Genomic DNA, 26343 nt, shown 5'->3' on the forward strand with positions numbered 1-26343 from the left:
TTCCTTCCTATTAGACCTCCACTTGATTAAAAGTATTTGCCTTCAAATGTACTTAGGTATTGAAAGTAAAGGTACCAAAAGATTAATTATGGCTCTAATGTCCTATTATCATTTTTATAACAAGACTCTGGCTTTATCAACTCATTTTAGATGAAAATACTCCAGTGTCATTCTTGGTAAACCAATCTTTTAATAGAATGTAATTAATTAGTGGGACACTGATGTCTATTAAAATTATCATTATAAGCACAAAACACTGAAGGCAAACAGTTTCCATCAGGTAGAAAGTGGCTCTGAAATAACTTTTTGCAAACAATCAAAGTTTTGGTTTACGATTTATTTAGTTTAAGTTTAAATTCAATAAAAACTTGCTTTAAAAACAGGTTCACAAATGAGTTTTCCTTTACTATATTGCATCTGTAGGTCTGTGTTCATAAACATAAACTAGCCAAAACAAATTTACTATAGAATGAAATAATGTTTGAATAAATTCAGAAAAAAGACACGTCAGTCACAACTGCATATGTGTATGTATTTCTGTATTGTGGTCTAATTACAGTTAGGTTAGTTCCATCATTTATGTTGAGTAGACACTCCCAAAGTTTTATGCTGCTGCACTGATGTTGAACCGTGTGCTTGCAGTGGGTCAGTATGTCCAATGGGTCAAAACAAACTCAAAACAAAGTGCGTGCTGTGCCCTAATTGGTGTTCTTGCTATATGCTTCTTTCGTTTTGACGTTACATTTTTAGGCACACATAAACCAAAAGGAAGAACAGATTTCACATAATGTAGTGGAGCAAAAAGTAAGTTATTTGACTTTGAAATGTAGTGAAGTGAAAGTAAAAAGTCGCTCAAAATGGAAATACTTCAGTAAAGTACAGATACATGAAAACACTACTTAAGTACAGTAGCAAATTACATTCACCTAGTTACTGTCCACAACTGTTTAAATGTGAATTAAATTTGAGCAGACAGTGAAAGCTTTTTGTCTTGTTACAGGTTTTACCTGCAACTTCGTTGCCTGGCTTACTTGAAAAGCTTCAGGACTCAAATAACCTTCTGGACAATATTATGAAAGGACTGAATGCTTACCTTGAGAAGAAAAGACTATTCTTTCCACGGTAACAGCATTATTTTGTGCAAAGTGGAGATTCAGCTTATATATAATTTTAGCCAATATTATTATCAACAGAATAACACCTGGTGGTTTACTAGTATCTGGTTATTTTGTGCCTCAGCTTCTTCTTCCTCTCGAATGATGAAATGCTGGAGATTCTGTCTGAGACCAAGGACCCGTTGCGTGTGCAGCCTCACCTGAAGAAGTGTTTTGAGGGCATTGCCAAACTGGACTTCTTACCCAACCTGGACATCCAGGCCATGTACAGTAGTGAGGGGGAGCGTGTAGGCCTCATCCAGCTGATCTCCACTTCGGAGGCGCGGGGAGCGGTAGAGAAGTGGCTGGTGCAAGTGGAGGATGTGATGCTGCGCAGCGTTAGGGACGTTATTAACTGCTCCAGATTGGTGAGACTCTATACTTGCCCTCAAATACACAAACCTGAAACAATTTATGTGATTAGAGAAAACAATGTCTTAGATCGAGCTTAATAAGAATTGTTGCTTTTCTTTTTCATTTGAGTTGCATCCATAGATTTTAGACATAGCTGTATCTGGATGTAATATACTTTTTTTCTTATTTACCCAAACAAAAAGAAAAAGTCATAAATTAAGTCCTCCAAAATAAACCACTTGGAGATCTGAATTGTCCTGTAAATGTGTAGTATTACTAAAAGCTTCTGGCAATTAAATAATGGCATTTATTTAGCAAAGTAGGCTTAATGACAACATTGAAATTTTGTATTAGCACTTGAGCATCCGTGTTTCCTATGGAATTCAGTTTGTACGTATTGTGTTTATACATGCACATGTGGACCTGCTCACCTTCTTGCTTGTTTGTGTTGGATCACAGGCATACCCAGAGACAAAGAGGAGTCAGTGGGTTCGTGAGTGGCCTGGCCAGGTGGTTCTCTGTACCTCTCAAATGTACTGGACTCTGGAAGTACACGAAGCCATCAGGAGTGGAGCTGATGTGTGTAAACGCTCACAGAATCAAACATGTTAATCATTACATTGTAGGTAGCAGTGATGAAAATATGGGTTTTGTTTGATTGGCAGGGTCTGAAGAACTACTATGATCAACTACAGAGCCAGCTGAATGACATTGTTGAGCTGGTCAGAGGAAAATTGCCCAAGCAGACTCGCACTACCCTGGGAGCGTTGGTCACTATAGATGTACATGCCCGTGATGTTGTCATGGAAATGATCCAGAAAGGTTGTTTGAGTTACTAAATTGAATGTAGCAAAATTATACTCTTATGATATTAAATATGGTCCCACAAGCTGTTAGTTCTGTTAGTTCCATTTTTAAGGTCTACTGCATTACTTTGTGTAGCAGAATCTTGTTTTGCTGCATTACTTTGTAATATCTTGTATTTGTCCTTGTATCTCTCAGGTGTTTCTCATGAGACAGACTTCCAGTGGCTTGCCCAGCTGCGTTATTACTGGAATAATGACAATGTCCGTGTCTGCATCATCAACTGTGATGTCAAGTACGCTTATGAATACTTAGGGAATTCTCCTCGCTTGGTCATCACACCTTTAACAGATCGATGCTACCGTACTTTGGTAAATTGACAGGCTCATTACACTTTGTTAAACTTCATCAAACTGGACATTCACTTAAGACATTGAAATAACAACTGACGACCAGTAAAAATAACTTTTGGCTACTTTTCAACACCATATTTTTTCCAAAAATCTGGCTCCATCATAGATTGGAGCCTTTTACCTGAATTTAGGTGGAGCTCCTGAAGGCCCTGCAGGAACAGGCAAGACAGAGACCACTAAAGACTTGGCCAAAGCCCTTGCTGTGCAGTGTGTGGTGTTCAACTGCTCTGATGGACTTGACTACTTAGCAATGGGAAAGGTAAGAAGAGCTGCTCTCAGATTAAGATCCTTAATCTAAAACCTAAATGAGAAAAGAATATCTTCTTCCATACTGGTGAATGTCACTTTGATTTGACTTATGCTTTCTGTTACCTGCATCAGTTCTTTAAGGGACTGGCGTCTTCAGGTGCGTGGGCATGCTTTGATGAGTTTAACCGCATTGAGCTGGAGGTACTATCTGTGGTGGCACAGCAGATCCTGTGCATTCAGAGAGCAATTGAGATGAAGCTGGAGGTTTTCGACTTTGAGGGTACTGAGCTTCGCCTCAACCCAAACTGCTTTGTAGCCATCACAATGAACCCTGGATATGCTGGAAGATCTGAGCTTCCTGACAATCTTAAAGTAAGGGACTCAATTGTAAAACTCAATTATTTTGCAACATTAAAGGTTCTTTAAAATTTCTGCATAAGTAAATAGGGACTATTTTGCTTTACAACCCACTGCATGTACATCTTTAACATGATAAGAAGACTTTTGAAAAATGGTTGGAATTAACTTAAAACAGTCATTATATAGTGTTTCTGCTACTTGCTATTTAAGATATGAATGCAAGTGCACTCTCTCTATAAATAAATGCTGATGTATGAGTATTTCTTCTGTATGTTTTCTAGGTTTTGTTCAGAACTGTTGCAATGATGGTCCCCAACTATGCTCTGATAGCAGAGATTTCCCTGTACTCTTATGGCTTTTTGAATGCCAAGCCGCTTTCAGTGAAGATAGTAATGACCTACAGGCTGTGCTCTGAGCAGTTGTCCTCCCAGTTCCACTACGATTATGGAATGAGAGCTGTCAAAGCAGTACTGGTGGCAGCAGGAAACCTCAAACTTAAGTTTCCAAATGAAAATGAAGATATTCTTGTAAGGGACAAAAAGTATTAAAATAATAAAACATTTCAAGTGCAAATTAAAGTATTTCAATTGCAAAGTGGACTGTTTATGTTCAAACTGACACGTACTGTGTTTGTTTGGTTAGCTCCTACGCTCCATCAAAGATGTAAATGAACCCAAGTTTCTCTCCCACGACATCCCTCTCTTTAATGGAATCACAAGTGACCTCTTCCCTGGCATCTCTCTCCCTTTGGCTGACTATCAGGTGAGGACTGTGGCCTTTTGATCTCAGGTCAGCTTAACCTGTCAATTTATGTTTTTTTTTTTTTGCACACAATCTCTTCTTTTTCTTTAGCTTTTCCTGGGTTGTGCTCAAGAATGCTGCAAAAACCACAGTGTTCAGCCTGTGAAAGTTTTCCTCGACAAAATGATCCAGACCTACGAGATGATGATTGTGCGTCATGGGTTAGTGAATGTTTTCTCAGTTTGTTTCCCAGCAATACGATTGCCTTCTGTGGCCTAGACTTCACAAAAACAACTAGTTGTTCGTTCATTGGATAAGAAGAGAGGCATAATTCTCCTCACCCTACAGTGAGGGGTCGAAACCAGCCAATCACAGATGTTTTTTTATTTCACATACACTGTAGACAGGACCAAGCAGTTATTGTTATCCTCTAAATGCACTGGATTAAAAAGTGGAAGCACATGTGAGCTTGTTTATTCTAAAGCTGTCTTTACTGAGTGATAAAGAATGATTGTATTGAGTTGTAAATAGTATTAGGAGAGATCTTGAAAAAGACAAAACTAAAATGTGACAACATATTATGAGGACAGGTGAGAGTTTTCCTTTTTGCCCTTATTCCTTGTTCCTTAGGTTCATGCTTGTTGGTGAACCGTTTGCGGGTAAGACCAAAGTGCTGCATGTCTTAGCTGACACTCTCACACTCATGAATGAGAGGGGTTACAATGAGGAGGAGAAAGTCCAGTACCGCACAGTGAACCCCAAATCCATCACAATGGGCCAGCTTTTCGGCCAGTTTGACCCTGTGTCCCATGAGGTGGGTTTCAGTTAGGTATATTGCTGCCAATCTATTTGAATTCCTAAATCCACCTGGTATGGTTAGAGGTCCGTCAGTATGTACTTGAACAGTTAAGGCTTTTTTCTCTTGAAGTGGACTGATGGGATTGTGGCAAACACATTTCGGGAGTTTGCCTCAGCTGAGACCCCAGACAGGAAGTGGGTGGTGTTTGATGGACCCATTGACACACTTTGGATTGAGAGCATGAACACTGTGCTGGACGATAACAAAAAGGCACGCTTTTCGGCTTGTTAAAATGTATTTCCTATCAGTCTGAAATAAAACATTTCTTCTTGAACAGCACAGAACAGAACAGAATATGAACTTCCTGCATCTGCTGTCAGTCTGTATCATCAGATGATATATGTTTCTCTTGCAGCTGTGCCTAATGAGTGGGGAAATTATCCAGATGTCAAACCAGATGAGTCTGATTTTTGAAGCCATGGACTTGTCGCAGGCCTCAGTGAGATAGTCACTCTGTTTATCATGTTACTGTTCAGATTGCTCTCTTGTGTACCACCTTAAAATGGACCTGTTCCATATTAAACTGCACATTTGCTGATCTAGGTAATTTTCTATTATTTTTTGGGAGATTATTGCTACATGCTTTTAAACAATCCTGGTTTTCTCTCCCAGCCAGCAACAGTCAGCCGTTGTGGAATGATCTACATGGAGCCATCTCAGCTCGGATGGCATCCCCTTGTGGCATCCTGGTTAAACACTCTACCCCAGCCTCTTCTGACCCAGGAGAGCTCCACATTACTGTTGGAGCTGTTTAATTGGCTGGTTCCCCCGGCGCTTAGGATGTTAAGAAAAAAGTGTAGAGTAGGTGTACCTCCACTGACCTGCCTGAGTTTTAAATTATTTTAAGTTATTTTGAAGGGTTTTTTTCTAAATAATGAATAGAGTCAAATTATTGATCATAATCCTACCTTGACTTTGAGCACCTACTTCTTTTATAGGAGGTTGTCTCCACCAATAACAGCAATACAGTTGTGTCTCTTACACGACTCTTTGGAATGTTGCTTACTGAACCTGTAACTGAAGAACCTGGAAACAAGAATATACGCACATGGATCATGGTAAACCTTGATTTCGAATTTGTTTGAAACTTGTTTTGAATATTGTTTTTATTTTTATTTATCTGAATAATATAAAAAAGGCCAGAATTTTTTTTCTATTATAAATGGAATTAATTAAATTAATTTTCTGTTGCAATCAGTAAAGTAATGTTAAAGGCCAAGTACGCTGCTCAAATTATTTTGCAATTATAGAGCTGTTATCCATTTAAAAATTATACTCTGTAATATAATAAACTGCATATACATTCAGCATGAAAGCTTCCTTGCTGGAGGCCAAAAGATGTTTTTTTAAGTCCATTTATGTTTAAAGACTTTAAAAAGTACAATAGGGAAATTGGTCGGTGTAGCCAAACTGTGTGACATAATTCAATTTTGCTTTCCGATTTGTGCTCAGTGGAGCTCTAAGAACTGCTGTAGTATAGGAAATTTCAAAATCCCAGTATGGACATAAATGGGTTATGTCAATTGTGTTACAGCATTTTTCAAACATATCCATAACTTCTTTACTGGCTTTTAATGGAATGGTGTTGCTTTACAATTATATTTCAAATATTAATTTATCTTGTTATAAATATTCCCCAGCCTTGGTAACATACTCATTTTGGCTTTACACAGGCAGCTTTTGCCTTTTCCTTGGTGTGGTCTGTTGGTGGTTCCTGTGATGGAGACAGTCGTAGTAGATTTGATGAATTTCTGAGGGAAATCACATCAGGAAAATCAGATGAGCACCCCATTCCTGCCACCGTCTCAAAGTGGGAATGCCCTTTTGATGACAAGGGTCTTGTTTATGACTACTCTTATGAGGTATATATTACAGTTCACTAAATAATTATGCTTTTCATGTTTTTGATATCACTGAAATATGACCAATGGTTCTTTTTGATGAAGTTCAAAGGAAAAGGCCGCTGGGTTCACTGGAATGAAGCAATAAAGAATGTGACATTAGGGGACAAGAACACCAAAGTTCAAGACATCATTGTTCCTACAATTGACACAGTGCGCTACACCTACCTAATGGACCTCTGTATTAACTATGGAGTGTAAGTGAGTGGCTATAGTCCTTAAATGAGAAAAATGATTGTGGCCCACTTGTCATACAATTAAAAAATGTAATATATTATAGTTTATGGACGATATATTTGAAAAGCTGAATTGTATGCACTTTACATATATTACATATTTGTACAACGTTTGTCCTAAGAAGGGGGGTGGGTTTGCTTTTCATTTAGGCCGATTCTTTTTGTTGGTCCCACTGGAACTGGGAAGTCTGTTTATGTGAAGGAGAAACTAATGAACAATCTAGACAAGGATCGTTACCTGCCCTTCTTTATCAACTTCTCAGCACGCACTAGCGCCAACCAAAGTCAGGTAAACAAAGGGATAAGACTCTTTAAAATAGCTTATACCAGATTTCCTGCAAGTTGATGTAAATGTAAGGAGGAATAATGCTCTAACACAGTATTCTTGTTTCCTATGAAGAACATAATTATGTCCAGGCTAGATAAACGACGAAAGGGGGTATTTGGACCTCCCATGGGAAAGAAATGCATCATTTTTGTGGATGATATGAACATGCCAGCGATGGAAGTGTTTGGTGCACAGCCTCCTATTGAGCTGCTTCGTCAGTATTTTGACCATGGAAACTGGTAAGTTTTGGTCAAGAAATGCACTCATTTTATTAGAATACACACTATAGTGAAGTGTAAATGTCAGAGACCACTCTTGGTTTATTTAATTGATGGTCAAAATGGCCCCTATTCATTTTTCAGCATCATGGAAAAAAAAAAAACTTGTTCAACAGAATACCAGCCTTCAGTTTTTATGGATATTTTTCCATACTTCCAAAGTTCAGTTTTAAAAGTTGGATGCATTTTCTGCTCCACACAGTCCAAGTTATCCCAAACAAATTCATTGATGTTGAGCTCTTGGCTGGAAAGTCCTCTGTTCTGGGTTGGTCAGTCTGTTGTTCTGAGAAGCTTCATTGTTTGATTTGCAAGTGTTCTTTTCTTCCTTTTCTCTGTAAGTGCTTCTTGACAGCTCCACATTATTTCAGACTAGTGTTGAATTGTCTTCTCACAGTTAAAGGATATACATAAGCACCTGTGGGTTTTCTTCAGATCTGAAGCAAGAGTGAAGCTTGATTTTCTCCTCTCTCTCAAAGACAAAAGCTTTAAGTACTGTTTATCTGGTGGTCACACTTGTGCAATTGTTAGTTCTGTTTTCTGTTTAGCTTTTTGAATTCATGTTTTGTAAACTTCTGTTTTTGTCTAAATCATATCTAATCTACTCATACATTTTTCCTGAAATAAATAAATAACTTTAATGGAGTTTTTGACTGGAAATGAACATTCTTTTCAGAATGTTGTTGATCTTTTCTCTGGAATTACTTAGCGTTTTTGGTGCTTTGAAAGCATGTTTGTTTTCCAGGTATGACCTAAAGGACACTTCCAAAATCACTCTGGTTGATCTGCAGCTGATCTCAGCCATGGGGCCCCCTGGTGGTGGGCGGAATGCAGTAACTCCACGTTTTCTGCGCCACTTTAACATCTGTAGTATGAATGCATTTAGTGATGAAACCATGTCACGCATCTTCTCTAACGTGGTAGCCTTTTACTTGCGTAACAATGGCTTTCCACCCGACTGCTTCACTATTGGCAACCAGATAGTTACTGCTACCCTGGAGGTAAGCTGTGCAGCTTAGGCTCCAGAGTTACTGAAGCTTCTGTATGGTTCCAGACCCAGTCTAACGTAAGATGACTACATATATTTAATTAAAGATCTTGTCAGCTTCCTATGTTTTGTTTTTCTGTTTTAGGTTTATAAAAAGGCAATGGAAAACCTACTTCCCACCCCAGCCAAGTCCCACTACACATTCAACCTGCGAGATTTTTCCAGAGTGGTTCAGGGATGTCTGCTGTTGAAGAAGGAATCTCTGGAGAGCAAGCGCACCATGATCCGCCTGTTCGTTCACGAGGTGTTCCGTGTCTTTTACGATCGCCTGGTGGACGACCAGGACCGAGCCTGGCTCTATAACCTCATGAATGACATTGTGAAGGAGCATTTCAGGGAAAGTTTTGATGCTGTTTTTGAGCATTTGAAAGCTGGGAAAAAGCCTGTAAGTATCAGAAAAGGAATAGAATCAGTTTGTTGGTCCACCATTTTTGAAATTGGTATCATCTGTCAGATGTTCTTTTTCCACTCCAGCTGTGTGAAGAGGACATGAGGAACCTGTTGTTTGGAGACTACATGACCCCTGATGTCGACACCAGTGAAAGGTTATATGCTGAGGTCCCCAGTATGGAAAGCTTCAGTCAAGTGGTAGAGTCCTATCTGACAGAGTACAACCAGACTCATAAGAACCGCATGAACCTTGTCATCTTCCGGTAACTGATACATCCTTTACTCACTGCAATGTGTGTTACTGCAGCCAATTAATAGACTTTACTGTGAGGGATGTAATCCTTAAAGCTGTTTATTGTTTCTGGAAGCTATGTTCTGGAACACCTGTCCAGAATCAGCCGTGTGTTGAAGCAGCCCGGGGGAAACGCTCTACTGGTGGGGGTTGGAGGAAGCGGCCGTCAGTCCATCACCAGGCTGGCCACTTTCATGGCCGACATGACTCTGTTCCAGCCTGAGATCTCCAAGAACTATGGCATGAATGAGTGGAGAGATGACCTCAAGGTACTTTTTGATTTCCTTCAGATAGGAAGATTCAGTAATTTGCATTAACTATTGCTTTCGGTTTCACTTAAACTGAAACTTGCTACTTAAAGGCACAATTTTCACCTTACCCAAAATATAGTTGATTAGCCAGAACAGGTTTAGTGTCTGGGAAACTGCTTTTTTAGTTTTGCACTGGAGCTATGAGTTGAAGGACCCATATGAGGGGAAATCAAAATTTCATGCATTTTGTATTAAAGGTCTAATGTAATGTGATTAAAAAGTTAATAACATACTGATCACTTGCCAGTCTGACAGCCTATTTTGAAAGTCAGTGTGTTTGTGATGTCGCAAAAACCAGTGCATTTATGCATTTCCATGTATTTGGACTGCAGCAGTTAAGCCTCACCCATTCACACTGAAGTAATAAAGATAGCTTTCTGAAAGAGTCACTATACAGGACAGCCAATCACAACTGAGATTGTTTACATATATTAGCCTTAAATGCACAGTAACAAAACAGCCTGTTAATTTTAAGTGATAAAGAGAGGTTGAAAATGGTCATGGAAGAAATGATTTAGTACATAAAACCAGATGAACTCCATAAGTGGACTTTTAAACAGACAAGGAACATGTTGAATAAGTAGTAAAAGCTGTCTCAACAACTACCATCATGCATGTAGAGCTGTTAGATAATCTCAAACACACTTGCTTATGTGTTTCTAACTAGAACTAGTGGATATAAGTTTCAGTTTCTTATTGCCTGCATTAGTCTCATAGCTCCAGTGCAAAGAAAAAAAAAGCTAGCTTTGGACACCAAACATAACTTGGCTGACACATTGCTTTAAAGCTGCTGAAATAAATGGCCCTGCAGGGTGTTTCATTAAATAAGGTCTGTTTGTTCCTCCTTCAGCTTCTGTTGAAGAAAGCAGGGGTGAAGGGCCAGAAGACAGTGTTCCTACTCACAGATGCTCAGATAAAAGAAGAGGCCTTCTTAGAGGACGTAGACAGCGTCTTAAACACAGGGGAGGTTCCAAATATATTTGCTGTGGATGAGAAGCAAGAGATCATGGAGGTGCTGTATGTTTTATAATATTAAAAGTACCCTTTAAGTTGATAATCCAAACCATGAAAAAATACGTTGAATCATAATTTGTTAAATATTTGTATGTATTGTTATATCCAGGAAACTTCTTTAAATGGCATAAGATCATCCCTAAAACTTAACACTCATTAAGAATGTAAAGATTTATAAATATAATACACATATGTGTAAATAATAAACTCTTCCCAGTTTCCAAACCCCGTCCTTTCCCTTCACCACTAGGCTTGCAGAGTTCTTTAGATTTGATGAATCTGGAGTACAGTCTGGAACAAACTGAGCAGATGAGGCTGAGCACAACAGAAACTAGCATAAACTCTGAATGTACCCTCAATAATCAAAAAATAAACTAGTGATATTTTCAGTGCATCACAGACTAAATTTGACTGAACTACAGTTGTAGCATATTGAGCTAATTGTGCTAGTGCTAGGTTAGCGTACTGAACTTTACCAGCTTCAACACACCACAGAACAGGGTACCTGTTGTCTTTTCATCACTCCAGTGCTGGCCACCCAAATTCACTCACTCAGATTTGAGTCTTTATCCTCTAAAGCTGTGTTGTGCTGTGTGTATCTGGTTTAGTCTACTTGCTAAATTAACAGTGTTGTGGTGTAGCATGCTAAGCTACCGCTACCTGCTACAAGCTCAAGCTCAGATAAACAAACGTTACTCACTGCTGCCAGCTGAAGCAGTTAAGGCATCAGTCAGAACTTAGAATTTTGGGTTTCATAATGTCTCTATATATATATATATATATATATATATATATATATATATATATATATATATATATATATATATAAAATAATTGCAATTGGATCAAATCATTGCAATCATCTGGTTATGCAATAATTTTCACAGGTCTCTAAGTGATAATGGGAAACTTGTACTAGAGGCTTCTAGGCCTGTCCATGACACATTAAAGAAGTTTAGTGGAATCCTTCTCACTTCTGTCTGTTCTTCAGGCTGTGCGGCCCATAGCCCAGGCTGGTAACAAGAATTTGGAGTTCAGCCCGTTGGCTCTGTTTGCATACTTTGTCAATCGATGTCGAGAGAACCTGCACATAGTGGTGGCTTTCAGTCCTATTGGTGATGCCTTCAGAAACCGTCTCAGACAGTTTCCCTCTCTGATCAACTGCTGCACAATCAACTGGTTCCAAGTAAGACTGGCAAGATCTTTTCAACTATAAATACAGACACAGTAAATGTGGTAATGATGATAATTAGTGGATTAGAACTTATGCAGACAATTAGTCAATATGTGTAAGCAAGAAGTTTTCTTTTCTTAGATGTGTGAATTTGTTGTTCCTCTCAGCCATGGCCTGAAGAAGCATTGGAGCGAGTAGCCAATAAGTTTTTAGAGACGCTGGAGATGAGTGATCATGAGCACAGAGAAGTTATGCTGATCTGCAAGACTTTCCACACATCTGCAATTGATTTGTCCAAGAGGTATTAAACGTAATACACTTTATGATCATATCATTAATAAAACACTTTGTTATATGAGTCTAGTACCACAAAATGTGAGACATGTTGTGAACATGTGTTGCTATCAATTAAATCGTGATGTTTTGATGTTTTTCCAGGTTTCTGTCGGAGCTTGGTCGCCATAACTATGTGACTCCTACTTCCTATTTGGAGCTCATAGCTGCTTTTAGACTGCTCCTGACTCAGAAACGAGACACAGTAATGAAGGCTAAGAAGAGATATACTAATGGACTGGATAAACTGGCTTTTGCTGAATCTCAGGTCATTTTTCTGTCTTATTCTTTTTTCTTTTCTGTCTTTTGTATCTTCTTAATTCTTCTCAAAGTCCATTTTTTCTTTGAAACAAGGTTGTTTACAAACTGAAACATGTAGTACTTTGCAAAAGTCAGAGACCCCCATTTTGTTTATTTAATTTTCAGTTATATATTTAACAGGAAATTGCACAAAAGCCTCAAAAGCTATAATTTAATTAACTTATAATTAATTATTCATTTGTAATGAACTATAACAAGTATAATTTCAGTGTAACACTAGGGGTCTGAAAGGGTGTGTAGTGTCGTTTAGAAATGTGGAGTAAGGTTTAATGGACTGATGAGTGTAAATTTGTAATTAGGTGAACTTTGAAGGTGTGGAAAAAAGTACCTGCTGATTTGTTTGTCAACAGAAACCAAATCATTGAAAAGAATGGAAACTGTAATAAAAGGAACAGTTGGACATGTTTAATATTGAAACATTTGATATTAGATTTAGTTGTTGATGCATCCATGTAGTTATGTCTTTTCTTTTTTTCGGCATTTTTCCTGATTCTCTGAAATAAATAAATAACTTGTATCTAATAGTCACTTTGACTTGATATTAAATTAATTAAGTTTCATCTCTGACTTTTGCACTATGATGTGTCTATTCAAAATATTTATTTATTTTGTTGACCTTTTTCTTTTTGGAATTGGTACTTTAAAACATCTTTGTTTCCCAGGTTTGACCTATAGGACATAGTACTGTATGCCATTAATAGTTTTTTGCTATAAGTTGGGTGAATGATTAGCTGTGTTTTTCTAGGTAGGGGAAATGAAGAAGGAGCTTGTGGACCTGCAACCCAAACTGGAGCAGGCCAAGATTGACAACACTAAAATGATGCAGGTGAGAAATTCATATTTTTGCTTAAGCTAGGGCAACAAAAACCTCCTGATGCTAAAATGCTGCTGTATTGCAGATAATAGAGGTGGAGTCAGTGCAGGTTGAAGCTAAGAGTAAAGTTGTTCGTGTGGATGAGGAGGCGGCTACTCAAAAGGCAAACGAAGCACAGGCCCTGAAAAACGAGTGTGAGAGCGACCTCGCTGAGGCCATCCCTGCTTTGGAAGCTGCTCTTTCTGCTCTGGACACACTGAAGGTCAGAGTCAAAGTCATGTTGAGCCCCCAATTCAGTATGTAATGTAATATCTAGATTTTCCTCAAAGTTAAAAGTTGATTGCTATTGTTTTTTTCCCAGCCCTCCGATATTACAATTGTAAAATCTATGAAAAATCCTCCTTCTGGAGTTAAACTGGTGATGGCAGCTGTATGTGTGATGAAAGACATCAAACCTGAAAAGATCAACGATCCTGCAGGAACAGGACAGAAGGTGAAATGATGGGTTCAGCACTTTATAACTATGATAAGCTATTCTGTTTCATGCTATATTAACTTTCTACTCCATGTCTACAGATTCTTGACTATTGGGGTCCAAGCAAGAAGCTGCTTGGAGACATGAATTTCCTCAGGGACCTGAAAGTGTATGACAAGGACAACATTCCTGTAAGTGTATTTATAGGTTAAGGTGGAGCCACCTGTCACAGTGACTGATGTTTCATTATGATCTGTTGATAATATATTGTACTAATGCCACTGTGTGACAGGCACCAGTCATGCACAAAATTCGTAGCGAGTACATGACCAACCCTGACTTTGACCCCACCAAAGTGGCCAAGGCCTCTTCTGCAGCTGAGGGTCTGTGCAAATGGATCACTGCCATGGAGGTTTATGACAGAGTGGCAAAGGTGAGCAGAATTACAGCACTGAATCAAATTGTCCGTTGCATCACCGAGACATACAGCACCAACGAGAAAAAAAGATAATGGAATTAATGGGCTGACATCCACTCAACTATTTGTTACATTGCAGTCTACAGTTGTGTCCAAAAGTTTAGGCACCCTTGGTCATGTTACATGTTTTGTTGATTTTCTAAGCGAAAATAAGACTTTTGCATATTTTAATGCACAATGGTTGTGAATTATTTGCTGAATTTAACACATTGGGGAAAAAACATAAAATGTATGTTTGTATGTGTGTGTGTGTGTGTGTGTGTGTGTGTAATATATATATATATATATATATATATATATTACACACACACACATATATATATATATATATATATATATATATATATAATTAACTTTTTTCAATACATTTCAAACGCAGCAAGTAAATACAAATTGTGCTCTTAAATGTGCAGACAAATACCATACTTAATTTTACAAAACATCAACAAAACATGTCATTTGCCTTGGAATGTTTGAACTTTATCATAGGACAGTATGCAGTCACTATTCCCAGGGTGTAGTTTTTACAGGCTGTATATAGTTGGTCTTTTTAATGATGCATGCAGTCATTCAGTGTTCTGGAAGTACTGATGACACCTGCAGTGTACTATGTACAATGTACAATGTTCTACAATGTGTAGAAAAGTGTAACATAATTTCACAATAATGTCACGTACTGTCATATTGCTCACCTCTAATCCTTGCTCATCCGTGTTAACTCTGTGGCTTGTGTCCCTTCTCTAGGTAGTAGCTCCTAAAAAGGCTAACTTGGCTGTGGCACAGCAGTCACTGGCCACTACTATGGCCTTGCTGAACCAGAAGAGAGCTGAGCTGAAGGAGGTGGAGGACCGCCTGGCTGCCCTGCAGAAAACATTTGAAGAGAAAACTGAGGAGAAGGCTCAGTTGGAATTCCAGGTGGACCTCTGTGCCCGCAAGCTGGAGAGAGCAGAGAAGCTCATTGGGGGATTAGGAGGAGAAAAGACTAGGTCAGAATGATATTCATGGGCAAAGACATTTTGAGGGCCAGGAGTTTTAAATTTGATTTTGTGAATAAAACTGTTGTCATGGAATGTTCTCTGAGGTATTTCTCTGTGTCTTACAGGTGGTCTAAAGCAGCTGACGACCTTCAGAATACATATGACAATTTGACAGGAGATGTGCTGATATCTGCTGGTGTAATTGCTTACCTGGGAGCTTTCACTGCTGGCTTTCGTCAGAACTGCACTAAAGAGTGGACCAAACTCTGTAAGGTACAGTACCTGCTCAGCAAATGCTGCTTTAACTAGCAGCAGAAGTTAAAATAACAGTGAAAATTTATTAATAGTCATCTTTAATTTATTAACTCCATATCTATTTGCATGTTTGCACTGACATTTACTGTCATCTTTAGTCCAAGAGCATCCCATCTTCAGATGATTACTCTCTGAGTAAGACCCTTGGAGATCCAATCAAGATCAGAGCCTGGAACATTTCTGGACTGCCCACTGACAGCTTCTCTATTGATAATGGAGTCATTGTGAGCAATTCCAGAAGATGGTACAGCTCCATAATCACACCCTCAAACATAAAAAAAACAAATTAACTCTCTATCTTCACTCTCTTCACTCTCTATCTGGTTTTAAATTAATACATTTTAAAATACATTTGCAGGCCTCTGATGATTGACCCACAGGGTCAGGCCAACAAGTGGGTGAAAAACTCAGAGAGAGAGAACAACCTGAATGTAATAAAGCTTACAGATGCAGATTACATGAGGACACTGGAGAACTGCATCCAGTTTGGTACTCCTCTACTGCTGGAGAACGTGGGAGAAGAACTGGACCCCTCATTGGAGCCCCTACTGCTGAAACAGATATTCAAACAAGGTACAGGGCAGAAATGAAAGGTTTGCTGGTCTATGTGTTGCTTTAAGAGTTTTGTAAAATGATTTTGGAGTTATTTTTTTAAATAAGAGAAGGTGTGGAAAAACCTGTTATGAATTTTTACTGGGCATAGAATCCAGTTTTTCATAATAATAATTTCATGCAGGTTATAAGATTACTTGTGTTCTGTTCTTCGGCTATGTTCCTTACCATGAGCTGAACATAATTGTTAAACTGCATCACGTTGCTAAAAGCAATTTTGATCTTTTGGGATCTTATGGGAGGGAATTTTTTCTTCTGTATCTTAATTTAGAGGCATGTTAGAGAAAAAAGTTAGACTATTCCTTTAAGTCTGAATCAGTGTCATAGAAAATGACTGATTACACTCCAATTTAGTAACATAACATTTCCAAGTCTGGCAATCAGTTCAACCACTCCTTTGACGTGTGGTAATGCCAGATATAGGAACTGAGGCCAGTGGCTGAACTATGATTATGTGAATGATTTCTGTTTTCTGTGTGTAGGAGGTATGGACTGCATCAGGCTAGGCGAGAGTGTGATTGAGTACTCAAGTGATTTCCGGTTTTATATAACAACTAAGCTCAGGAACCCTCATTATCTGCCGGAGCTGGCCACCAAAGTTTCCCTGCTCAACTTCATGATCACTCCAGAGGGCCTGGAGGACCAGTTGCTGGGCATTGTGGTAGCTAAGGAGAGGTGATGATATATGCATGCCCATACACACAAATCTCTGATTTTGATGAATATAATATTAATATAAAAATGACTATTTAACATCATTTGAGAGCCTCAAATGATAAACCTTTATATGCTCTATACTGTCACACCATATCCCTTGTACATTCTGTAAAGTTATTTTGTATGCTTCACATTTGTGTTCTATGTTTAATAGGCCAGAGCTAGAGGAGGAGAGGAATGCCCTGGTAGTGCAATCTGCTGCCAATAAAAAGCAGCTGAAAGAGATTGAAGACAAAATCCTGGAGACTCTGCAGTCCTCGGAGGGGAATATCCTGGAGGACGAGAGTGCTATCCAGATCCTGGACTCCGCCAAGATAATGTCTAATGAGATCTCCAAGAAACAGCAGGTCTGGGGCTGGGAAAAGCCAGTTTTAAAGATGCTGCAGTGTTGTGACAGTAAGTGATTAGACCTCTCTTCCTTTATGCAAACTTTTCAGATTGCAGAGAAGACTGAAATTAAGATAGCAGAGTCGAGAGAAGGCTACAGAACCATCGCAAAGCACTCCTCCATCCTGTTCTTTAGCATTGCAGACCTAGCCAACATTGACCCCATGTACCAGTACTCCCTCAACTGGTTTGTCAACCTTTACATCAACTCCATACATGACAGGTAAAAAGATAAATGCTTATACGCTTGTTTGTTTAACACTATTATTGCCATTTTTCTATACATTTGATTTATGTTAAATAATTAATCATTTAATAATTTAAAATATAATTACACAATTATGTACATAGTTATGTGAAATGTTTTTATATTTGATTTACACTGATACACCAAGTTTGAGTCTGTGCTTCAGAAATTTTTTGTTACTTAAACTTTGCAAAAATGTAATGTTTTTGTAGTTAGAAAAACCTGTGTAAAGTGGCTCATGAGCTACCACAAGCTGGTGGAACAGCTTTTGTGCCCTTGGCATAGATTCTTCCAGTCTCTGGAACTATACTGGAGGGTTAGGACACCACTTACTGTAGAGGACAAGCATTCAGGCTTTTACCGTTATCTTGGTTTATGCCACACAGCCACTCATCCACTTCTGGAGAATATCGTGAAAGATGACTCATTTCATTATGTTACTTTTTCCTCTGTAGACCAGTGCCTATGTTTTTTTTACACTGTTGCACCACTGAATACTTAAATGTGCATTGGTTTCAAATAAACTGTTAAAAAGGGGTTACAAGGCATACATGCCATGGGAAACTTAGGAGAGTTAAGCACTGCTGTAGTCATTTGTTACAAAAATGAACCTTCTGCTGGTCCAGATGGAATACTATCATTACAATGTACTGTATGTTTCAGTAATAAGTCAAAGATTCTCGAGAGGAGACTGAGATACCTGATCGACCACTTCACCTACAATCTGTACTGCAATGTGTGCCGCTCTCTTTTTGAGAAGGACAAACTGCTGTTCTCCTTCCTCCTCTGTTCCAATTTGCTTCTGTAAGTTTTAACTACATCAATAACTAACTGTAGTTAGGAATAAACATTATTAAAGCAAGTTTGCCCAATGTTAATTTTCTCTTCATAACCAAATGAGACAGCAGTGTTTCCCTTTCATAATCCTGATGTCTAACTGTTTCATTTTCCTTCAGGGCTAAGAAGGAAATCGAGTACTCTGAGTTCATGTTCCTGCTCACAGGTGGTGTGGGTCTGCAGAATGATGTCCCCAATCCTGACTCCACCTGGCTACAAGACAAGAGCTGGGATGAGATCTGTAGAGCTAGTGACCTACCTGGCCTGCAGGGCCTCAAGTATGTGCCTCCTTGCCAGCCCTCTTTGCTTTAAAACAAGTTCTATTCTGTTCTCTTTAAAAGATTTGTCCTTGAAAAGACTTTACTTGCTTTTACTCTTATCAGGTTTTATATTTAGTTTTTTTCCTGCTTGAAAATAGGGAGAGCTTCATGAAGACACCTGAGAGCTTTTTACCTATTTATGACAGTAAGGAGCCTTATAACACTCCCCTGCCAAAACCATGGTGCAACAAATTCAACGACTTTCAGAAAATGATCATTTACCGCTGCCTTCGGCCCGATAAAGTGAGGCATAATTCATTTTCGCACAGGTCCTCATGATATTTACTTATATTTTATCACCTTTTTCAACACTTTTATCCTTTGTTTCTTTTTCTAAAGATTGAACCAGCAATTAGTAATTACGTGACTGAGAAACTGGGCAAAAAGTTTGTTGAACCACCACCATTTGATCTAAGTAAGAGCTATATTGATTCTAACTCTACAATCCCACTAGTCTTTGTACTTTCTCCTGGAGCAGATCCTATGGCCAGTAAGTAATGTCTTCTACTGTAAGTACTATTTTTCAGTTTTGGCTTTAACAGATCCATTCTCACACACTCCGGATGGAACACTGAAACATCTATTTTTCCTGAAAGGTTTGCTGAAGTTTGCCAACGACAAGAACATGGGTGGTGCCAAGTTCAAGTCAATCTCTCTGGGTCAGGGCCAGGGTCCTATAGCTGTGAAGATGATCCACTCAGCCATGAAAGAGGGCACATGGGTGTGTCTGCAGAATTGCCACCTGGCTGTTTCTTGGATGTCCACGCTGGAGAAGATCTGTGAGGATTTCAGCCCAGAAACCTGCCACCCAGACTTTCGCCTCTGGCTCACCAGCTACCCCTCCCCTATGGTATCTATGTACACTGACAACAAGTAATGCATTGAGTTATTTATTTATTTATTTTTTATTCAGATGCTGGCTTAAATCTTGCCTATTATGTGTCATTTTCTGTCATATGGAATTGTTTACAATTCATAACCTATTCTGTTTACAATGTCAGTTCCCAGTGACCATCCTGCAGAATGGGGTGAAGATGACAAATGAGCCACCCACAGGCCTCAGGCTAAACCTTCTACAGTCCTACCTGTCTGACCCAGTCTCTGATCCTGAGTTCTTCTCTGCATGTCCAAACAAAGAGCTGGTAAGACGATGGGTTTCCTATTTAATTACACACACATTATTCCATCAGTATGTTCCAGATGTGGTCATTTGCTGCTGTATTTATAGGTTTGGGAAAAGCTCCTGTATGGGGTTTGCTTCTTCCATGCCCTTGTCCAGGAGAGAAAGAAGTTTGGACCGCTTGGTTGGAACATTCCATATGGATTCAATGAATCAGATCTACGTATTAGTATCAGACAGTTGCAGGTGAATGTTCTTGCTTAATGTCACTGTCTTAGCAAAAGCTCAGTTTTTCTGCAAACACTAGCTTGAAACACTAGCTACCCTTTGCATTCTGTCAGAGTTAAGTTTGTTTTTTATCTTCTTTATTTTGAGACTTTTGCTCCACTATATTTCACAATAAAATGTACTTTTTACTCGTCTAATTTGATGCACATTGACAGTAAGTTCAACCAATTATAGTGCACCTTTCACTAAATTCCTTCCCACTCAAAACAGAATGTCCAATCATAGCATGGCTATTGTAACTAGGTCCAGGTAACTCTGGCAGGCTTTTAGAATTTAAAGACAACGTGTTTGGAAGGGGGCAGAAATTTTACTAATTTCTTAAACTGAAGGCACAGGATGCATTCATTCAAGTAATGGACTGAAATTTAGTTGAATGAACTCTTTTTACATTAATATACAATAAAATTTCTTCTCTGTTCCTAAAAAGTTATCATTTTTGAAGATACAACTTTTTGTTTTGACATGACAATAAATGACATTCAGAAACTGTATATGAAGGTTCTAGTTACACACATACTCAGAGCAGTTGCAATTTTGTAGGACACCATTGAGGCTATTCCTTAATGGCATTTTGGCTCACTGCATAGGTTGGGCTTGAGATTACTGATAAAACCACAGAACTGTTCTGCCTGTAAACACACGGTTAACAGTCAACCTCATAGTATTATAGTATCTTGAAATCGCCTGTTGTGGCAACTTTGTACTTTGTTCTTAATGTGCTTTGTTCCTATCCTGCTCCTTCTGCTGCAGCTCTTTGTGAATGAGTATGAAGAGGTTCCATTTGAGGCAATCACTTATCTGACAGGAGAGTGTAACTACGGTGGGCGGGTGACAGATGACTGGGACCGCCGCCTTCTCCTGACCATTCTGGCTGACTTCTACAATAAAGACATCATTGAGAACTCTCGCTATGCCTTCTCCCCCAGTGGCAAATACTACGCACCTCCGAAGTCTATCTATGAAGACTATGTGGAGTTTATCAGGGTGAGTCTCACCAGCTCAGTCTTAAGCAGAACTATGAGTTCTGAGCAGATACATATATACACCATAATGTTTGGTCTATGTGAAATAGGAATGGTACTTAAAAGGTTTTGTATATACAGAATATGCCCGCTACCCAGCATCCAGAGGTGTTTGGCATGCATGAGAATGTGGACATCTCTAAAGACCTGCAGCAGACCAAACTCCTGTTTGACTCCCTGATTCTCACTCAGGGGGGAGGCTCCAAGGGGGGAGGCAGTTCTGCAGGAGACAACACATTGCTGGACATTGCCAACGACATTCAGTCTAAAGTATATCACATTATCCAAATTCATTGATTTAACACAACTCAAACCATCATATTTTTAACCAACAAATATTTATAATTTTACATTATTGTATAATTTTAAGTCGCCCTTAGCGCTGTGCTTGTCTCAGTCAAACCTTTTGGTTTATTTCAGCTTCCAGGAAACTTTAACATCGAGTCTGCCCTTGAAAAATTCCCAGTGCTGTACGAAGAGAGCATGAACACAGTGCTTGTACAAGAGATGGAACGATATAATAAGTGAGTCCCAAAATCAACTGCAGTGCATAAAAGAACAAAAACCTTTGAGACATGTAGTGGATTTGAGTGCCAGTCCTGACCTCCCTGGGGCCCTAAGCAAAATTCTGCAAAGGGGCTCTCCTACCTGATTCATGAGCCTGTTTGTAAATTGCAGTTGCCACTCGATCACACTTGACATTCCAATGCTCCCTGTATAATCCTCCCTCCTTTAAAACAGTATCTGGCGGTTTAAAAATAAGTAGACGTGTTAATTTTATCAGCTGTATGAGGCCCATTCACACTGGCTCCCCACATTTCCTTTATACATTTTTGTAATACAATTTGAAAAGCTATTTCTACTATGGGTTGGCTGAGAGATGTATATCCATATTGCCCAGGATGCCAAGCTAATCAACATTCTAAATTCAAAACTTAATCAATAGTCAATCCATTGCTTTCCATTTTGCATTAGGTCAGTGTTTCATCTAAACCTTAGCTGAGAGACTAGATAATCATTGTCTTATTTTAAAATTATGTGTGCCCTCTGCCCATATATTGTCTGGATTATAGAGGTTGCTGCTGCAAAGCACAAGTTTTATTTTGTACATGCACATATGAACACATTTATGCACAGTAAGTATAAGCTGAATACCAGTCACCGTTTAACATTACTTTGATGGAATAAAGCGATAGTGTTTACGGATCTAAATTGCATTCTGAATGAACTCACATGCTCAGTCAGAAAACAATTACAGTACATCCAACAATAAAGGAAACTTCTTGCATCTTGTAATATAGTAATAGAAATCATCATAGCTCACTGGCAGCTCTTGTTCTACAGGCTGATACTTTTTTCTATGGCTATCAATGACATGTACATGCCGTAACTCCTCTGGCAGGAGAATTAAGTGAATTAAAGGGAACAAAAGTTCTGCATGTTTTACTAGCAAGGTGTTTGGTTTGGTAACATTAACATGTTACAGTAATTAAACATAATTATATGTTAATATAGTTAGGAATAATAACTCATTTTGAAGTTAGATATCTTTACACGTTTTACAGGCAGTGTAGGTATATAATATAATATAATATAATATAATATAATGTAATATACCTAACATAGCTAATGCTGTGTTTTGTATTGTTTGTTATGTATATTGTATTGTATTCTGTCCTCAGTTTGTGCAACACCATCCGTGTGAGTCTGCAGAACCTGCTGAAGGCTATTAAGGGGCTGGTGGTGATGGATGCAGAACTAGAGGCTATAGCAGGCAGCCTGCTAGTGGGTAAAGTGCCAGAGAAGTGGGCCAAGCGCTCATACCCCAGCCTCAAGTCCCTGGGCAGCTACATCACAGACTTCCTCGCTAGGCTCAAGTTTCTGCGGGTTAGACATTTTTTCAAAAAGAGTTATTTATTATTTTTAAATCATAGTATGTTTTTCTTTTTTGACTAATATTGCTCATCATGTAAAGCTGATATGCTATTAATGCTTAGATGGATCATTAGATGTTATTAGTGCCTTGTCTGTCTGCTATCTGTATTGATAGTTTTTTGCATTTTTTAGGACTGGTATGACACCACAAAGCCCCATGTGTTCTGGCTGTCTGGGTTCTTCTTCACCCAAGCGTTCCTGACAGGAGCCATGCAAAACTATGCGAGGAAATATTCCATCCCTATTGACCTTCTTGGCTTTGACTATGAGGTACCAACTACAAGTAGATGAATATCGTATACTCTCAACATGTTGTACATTTGTGTGGAAAAGATTGAATACCCCAGGTCAAATTACATTTTTCTTGATTTTGAAAGTAGTTTTCTTGATTTTGAATTACACATTGGCTTAAATGTATTTTTAAAAATCATACATACAGAATAATGTGCCATAAATTTGACATAGGCTACATTTATGTTATTCTTTCCCATTTGTTAAAGTAACATTATGTAGCAATTATACATTTAAATAACAGCTTCAAATTCATTCTTACAGTTCACTGATTTATAATAGGGAGAATGGAGTCTCTATTATTGCCATTCTGGCCTGGAACGCCTCCTATAGCAGCATGTAACTCTGGAGGAGTGGGCATGAAACCTCTCATGAGAACTGCGTAATGATTTATGGCACCATGTCATACATCAACAGCTATGGCTCTTCAGCCAGCTATACGAAGAAGAAAGCTTAGTATATGGACATAATGACAGAGGCTGCTAAAAGACCGAAAAAGATGTTGTCGGAGGGAAAGAGGAAGAGAAAAAGAGAGAGTGACCGAGCAAGAAACTGGACAATGAATCTCAGACTGGCTTTTAATCATTGATTATTAATGAAAGATTGCACTGTTGGCTGTAACTTTATCTGTGTTATCTCTGTCTCACTGAATTTTGTATTTTTTCCTGACGTCAAATGTCATAAAACCTCAGCCTCATTTCAGGCACGCATGCAAAAGAATGTATTCATCTCACACCAAAAAGTTTGGTCAGTCTTTATCTCTGTATTTATATCTCACGCCATGAAAAGCCTTGAACATTTGAAACCTGCGATAAAATCCTGTAATATTATGCTAGCTTGTAAGTCAACATGGTTCTTTCTCTTCTGATGTTGTTTTTGCTGGTGTTGTGTTATTCCTTCTCTTACTTTCAGCAAAGTCGACACAATCCGTCATTTGACCAGGGACGCCCAAACTTTTGCATACAACTATAAATGTTAAAATATGTATAAGTTCAATGCAGTCCAGCAAATATTGATTTCATTATATTACATTGATTATATTACACAGGTGCTTCCTTTTGATACCTCAACTACGTCTCCTGAGGACGGAGTGTATGTTCATGGCCTCTTCCTGGATGGAGCACGATGGGATAAGAAAAGGTTTGTTTACATGATAGAACAATATGTACTAGGGCTGGGCAATATGACAGCACTGCTTAATCTGTTTCAATATAATCAGATGTCAGAAAAAATATCGTGACCTATCATGTATTGTGAAAAGTTTTGTCGATCACAATATTACACTTTCACCGAATCACCCAGCTCTACTTTGTACCAGTATTATCTGTTCTGATTTTTTTTTAATGCCGTTAATTTTGAAAGAAATGTTTTTTTTTTCTTCTCCTGCAGTGGTGTCTTAGCTGAACAGTACCCAAAAGTTCTCTTTGATTCAGTGCCCATCATTTGGATAAAACCAAGTGAGTAAACATCACTGTCTTAAACATGAAAATAGCTTGTCACTGTGACATGTTGTAAAATCATGCTGTTATTCATTTATCTCCTAGCGGATAAACGTGTTGTGAAGCAACCTCAGAACATCTATGTCTGTCCTCTCTATAAGACCAGCGAACGTAAGGGCACTCTGTCCACCACGGGCCACTCCACTAACTTTGTCATCTCCATTATGTTGCCCACCAGCAAGCGTCCACAGCACTGGATCAAGAGAGGTGTGGCTATGCTCTGCCAGCTGGATAATTAAGGCTTAGCATCCTATGAAAGTGCACTTTACTGGACCTCTACAATTGATGCTACAGCTTTACATTTAATGATGTCCTAAATTTAAATGTATATAATCCAGTTTTGCTCTGCAAGGACTGAATTGTGTGTGACCAAAAATATATATCCTTGCGTGGTGTCTAATAAACAACATATTGAATGTTTAGTGACCTGCATCATAAATACTTCTTTGCGCACAGCAGACTTTTCTTTTGCAACAATTTGCACTTTTGTAATTGTGATTTTCACCTTTTGAAGTCCACACATGCATCTTAAATTCTCATTTAAAGGGTCACTTAGGCTAAAATGAAAAATGTAACTGTTGCTACATCTGTTGAGTCTGCCAACTCGCCTCCTACAGCAGTACTCCAGTATAAAAATGTCATAAAGTGTGGAAACTTGACTGTGGGCTGTTTTAAATCTGTTTCTGCTAGCTGGCTGGTGCAGAAGCAAGATAATGAAAATAATCTTTGACTGTCATGCTGCTCACATGGACCACCAAATGTACTGATGTGAAAACCTGTTTTTTGTTTTGGTTTGGGTTTTTTTGGTTTAAACTGAGGGGCTGAAAACATATGTTCCTAACTAGAAGCAGGCTGGTCAGCTGGCTAACAGGCTAAAAAATAGCAAACAGCCTAAACAGCTACATCATGAATATCACAGTCTAATAAAATGTCATTTGAATGGATTACATGCTTCAAATGTCAGTGTTTCGGTGAGGGGTCGCGTCAAACCCAGGCTGAATCCCAAAAGGCTCCGTTTTCCTTAGCGTGCTAGCTATGAAAATTTAGAAATTCTGGCCTCTTCTGCCAAATAGTGCATCACTTGTCGAATATGGATGTGGCCCAAATGTCTATTTCTATTGCATGATTAAAGATCCTACGTAGTGCAGTATGTAGGGAGCAGGGAGCTGTTTGGGATTCAGCCACTGGACTGGTGTTAAATAAGACTTGCGCTGGTAATTTGGTGACTAAAAAATACTTACGTTTAGCATTATGTTTTCGCATTGAACAGTGCTGTGATATCATATGTTCATTCTTATACGACAAAACCTTAACTATATTTCCTGGCGGAATACTTGCAATGATATGAAAATTATGTAAACCATATTTTTAAAGGAAAATACTACAAAGACAACATCAAATGTTTAAATTGAGAAATTGTATTGTTTTTTGAAAAATATTTGCCCATTTTGA

General features: G+C 38.6%; 1 protein-coding gene across 4 annotated transcripts in view; it reads left to right on the top strand.

Moving 5' to 3' along the window:
* Positions 1-25835, top strand: part of dnah12 (dynein, axonemal, heavy chain 12) — a 34917-nt gene extending 9082 nt beyond the window's left edge. For 2 of the 4 annotated variants that reach the window (XM_017712740.2, XM_037541682.1), the window contains 54 exons: positions 1001-1122; positions 1240-1522; positions 1968-2087; positions 2174-2330; positions 2511-2683; positions 2832-2984; positions 3107-3346; positions 3616-3861; positions 3977-4096; positions 4187-4296; positions 4706-4889; positions 5004-5144; positions 5290-5373; positions 5547-5735; positions 5873-5992; positions 6608-6796; positions 6881-7032; positions 7222-7360; positions 7472-7638; positions 8420-8675; positions 8808-9107; positions 9197-9375; positions 9481-9673; positions 10566-10727; positions 11721-11915; positions 12071-12204; positions 12342-12504; positions 13303-13383; positions 13457-13633; positions 13733-13864; positions 13948-14037; positions 14139-14279; positions 15069-15310; positions 15427-15574; positions 15715-15860; positions 15975-16189; positions 16711-16903; positions 17100-17292; positions 17383-17555; positions 18243-18383; positions 18536-18694; positions 18835-18979; positions 19076-19226; positions 19333-19586; positions 19738-19878; positions 19965-20102; positions 20895-21128; positions 21248-21436; positions 21587-21690; positions 22849-23053; positions 23234-23371; positions 24441-24532; positions 24782-24849; positions 24937-25130. In XM_017712740.2, the coding sequence (XP_017568229.2) occupies positions 1001-1122; positions 1240-1522; positions 1968-2087; positions 2174-2330; positions 2511-2683; positions 2832-2984; positions 3107-3346; positions 3616-3861; positions 3977-4096; positions 4187-4296; positions 4706-4889; positions 5004-5144; positions 5290-5373; positions 5547-5735; positions 5873-5992; positions 6608-6796; positions 6881-7032; positions 7222-7360; positions 7472-7638; positions 8420-8675; positions 8808-9107; positions 9197-9375; positions 9481-9673; positions 10566-10727; positions 11721-11915; positions 12071-12204; positions 12342-12504; positions 13303-13383; positions 13457-13633; positions 13733-13864; positions 13948-14037; positions 14139-14279; positions 15069-15310; positions 15427-15574; positions 15715-15860; positions 15975-16189; positions 16711-16903; positions 17100-17292; positions 17383-17555; positions 18243-18383; positions 18536-18694; positions 18835-18979; positions 19076-19226; positions 19333-19586; positions 19738-19878; positions 19965-20102; positions 20895-21128; positions 21248-21436; positions 21587-21690; positions 22849-23053; positions 23234-23371; positions 24441-24532; positions 24782-24849; positions 24937-25130 (8955 nt within the window). Of the gene's footprint in view, positions 1-1000; positions 1123-1239; positions 1523-1967; positions 2088-2173; positions 2331-2510; positions 2684-2831; positions 2985-3106; positions 3347-3615; positions 3862-3976; positions 4097-4186; positions 4297-4705; positions 4890-5003; positions 5145-5289; positions 5374-5546; positions 5736-5872; positions 5993-6607; positions 6797-6880; positions 7033-7221; positions 7361-7471; positions 7639-8419; positions 8676-8807; positions 9108-9196; positions 9376-9480; positions 9674-10565; positions 10728-11720; positions 11916-12070; positions 12205-12341; positions 12505-13302; positions 13384-13456; positions 13634-13732; positions 13865-13947; positions 14038-14138; positions 14280-15068; positions 15311-15426; positions 15575-15714; positions 15861-15974; positions 16190-16710; positions 16904-17099; positions 17293-17382; positions 17556-18242; positions 18384-18535; positions 18695-18834; positions 18980-19075; positions 19227-19332; positions 19587-19737; positions 19879-19964; positions 20103-20894; positions 21129-21247; positions 21437-21586; positions 21691-22848; positions 23054-23233; positions 23372-24440; positions 24533-24781; positions 24850-24936 lie in introns of those variants that run through there. The other 2 variants (XM_037541680.1, XR_005130772.1) reach the window with 2 other exon arrangements.
* Positions 25836-26343: the final 508 nt, after the last annotated feature.

This window comes from Pygocentrus nattereri, chromosome 9 (genome assembly GCF_015220715.1).
Source record: "Pygocentrus nattereri isolate fPygNat1 chromosome 9, fPygNat1.pri, whole genome shotgun sequence".
NCBI classification, from domain to species: domain Eukaryota; kingdom Metazoa; phylum Chordata; class Actinopteri; order Characiformes; family Serrasalmidae; genus Pygocentrus; species Pygocentrus nattereri.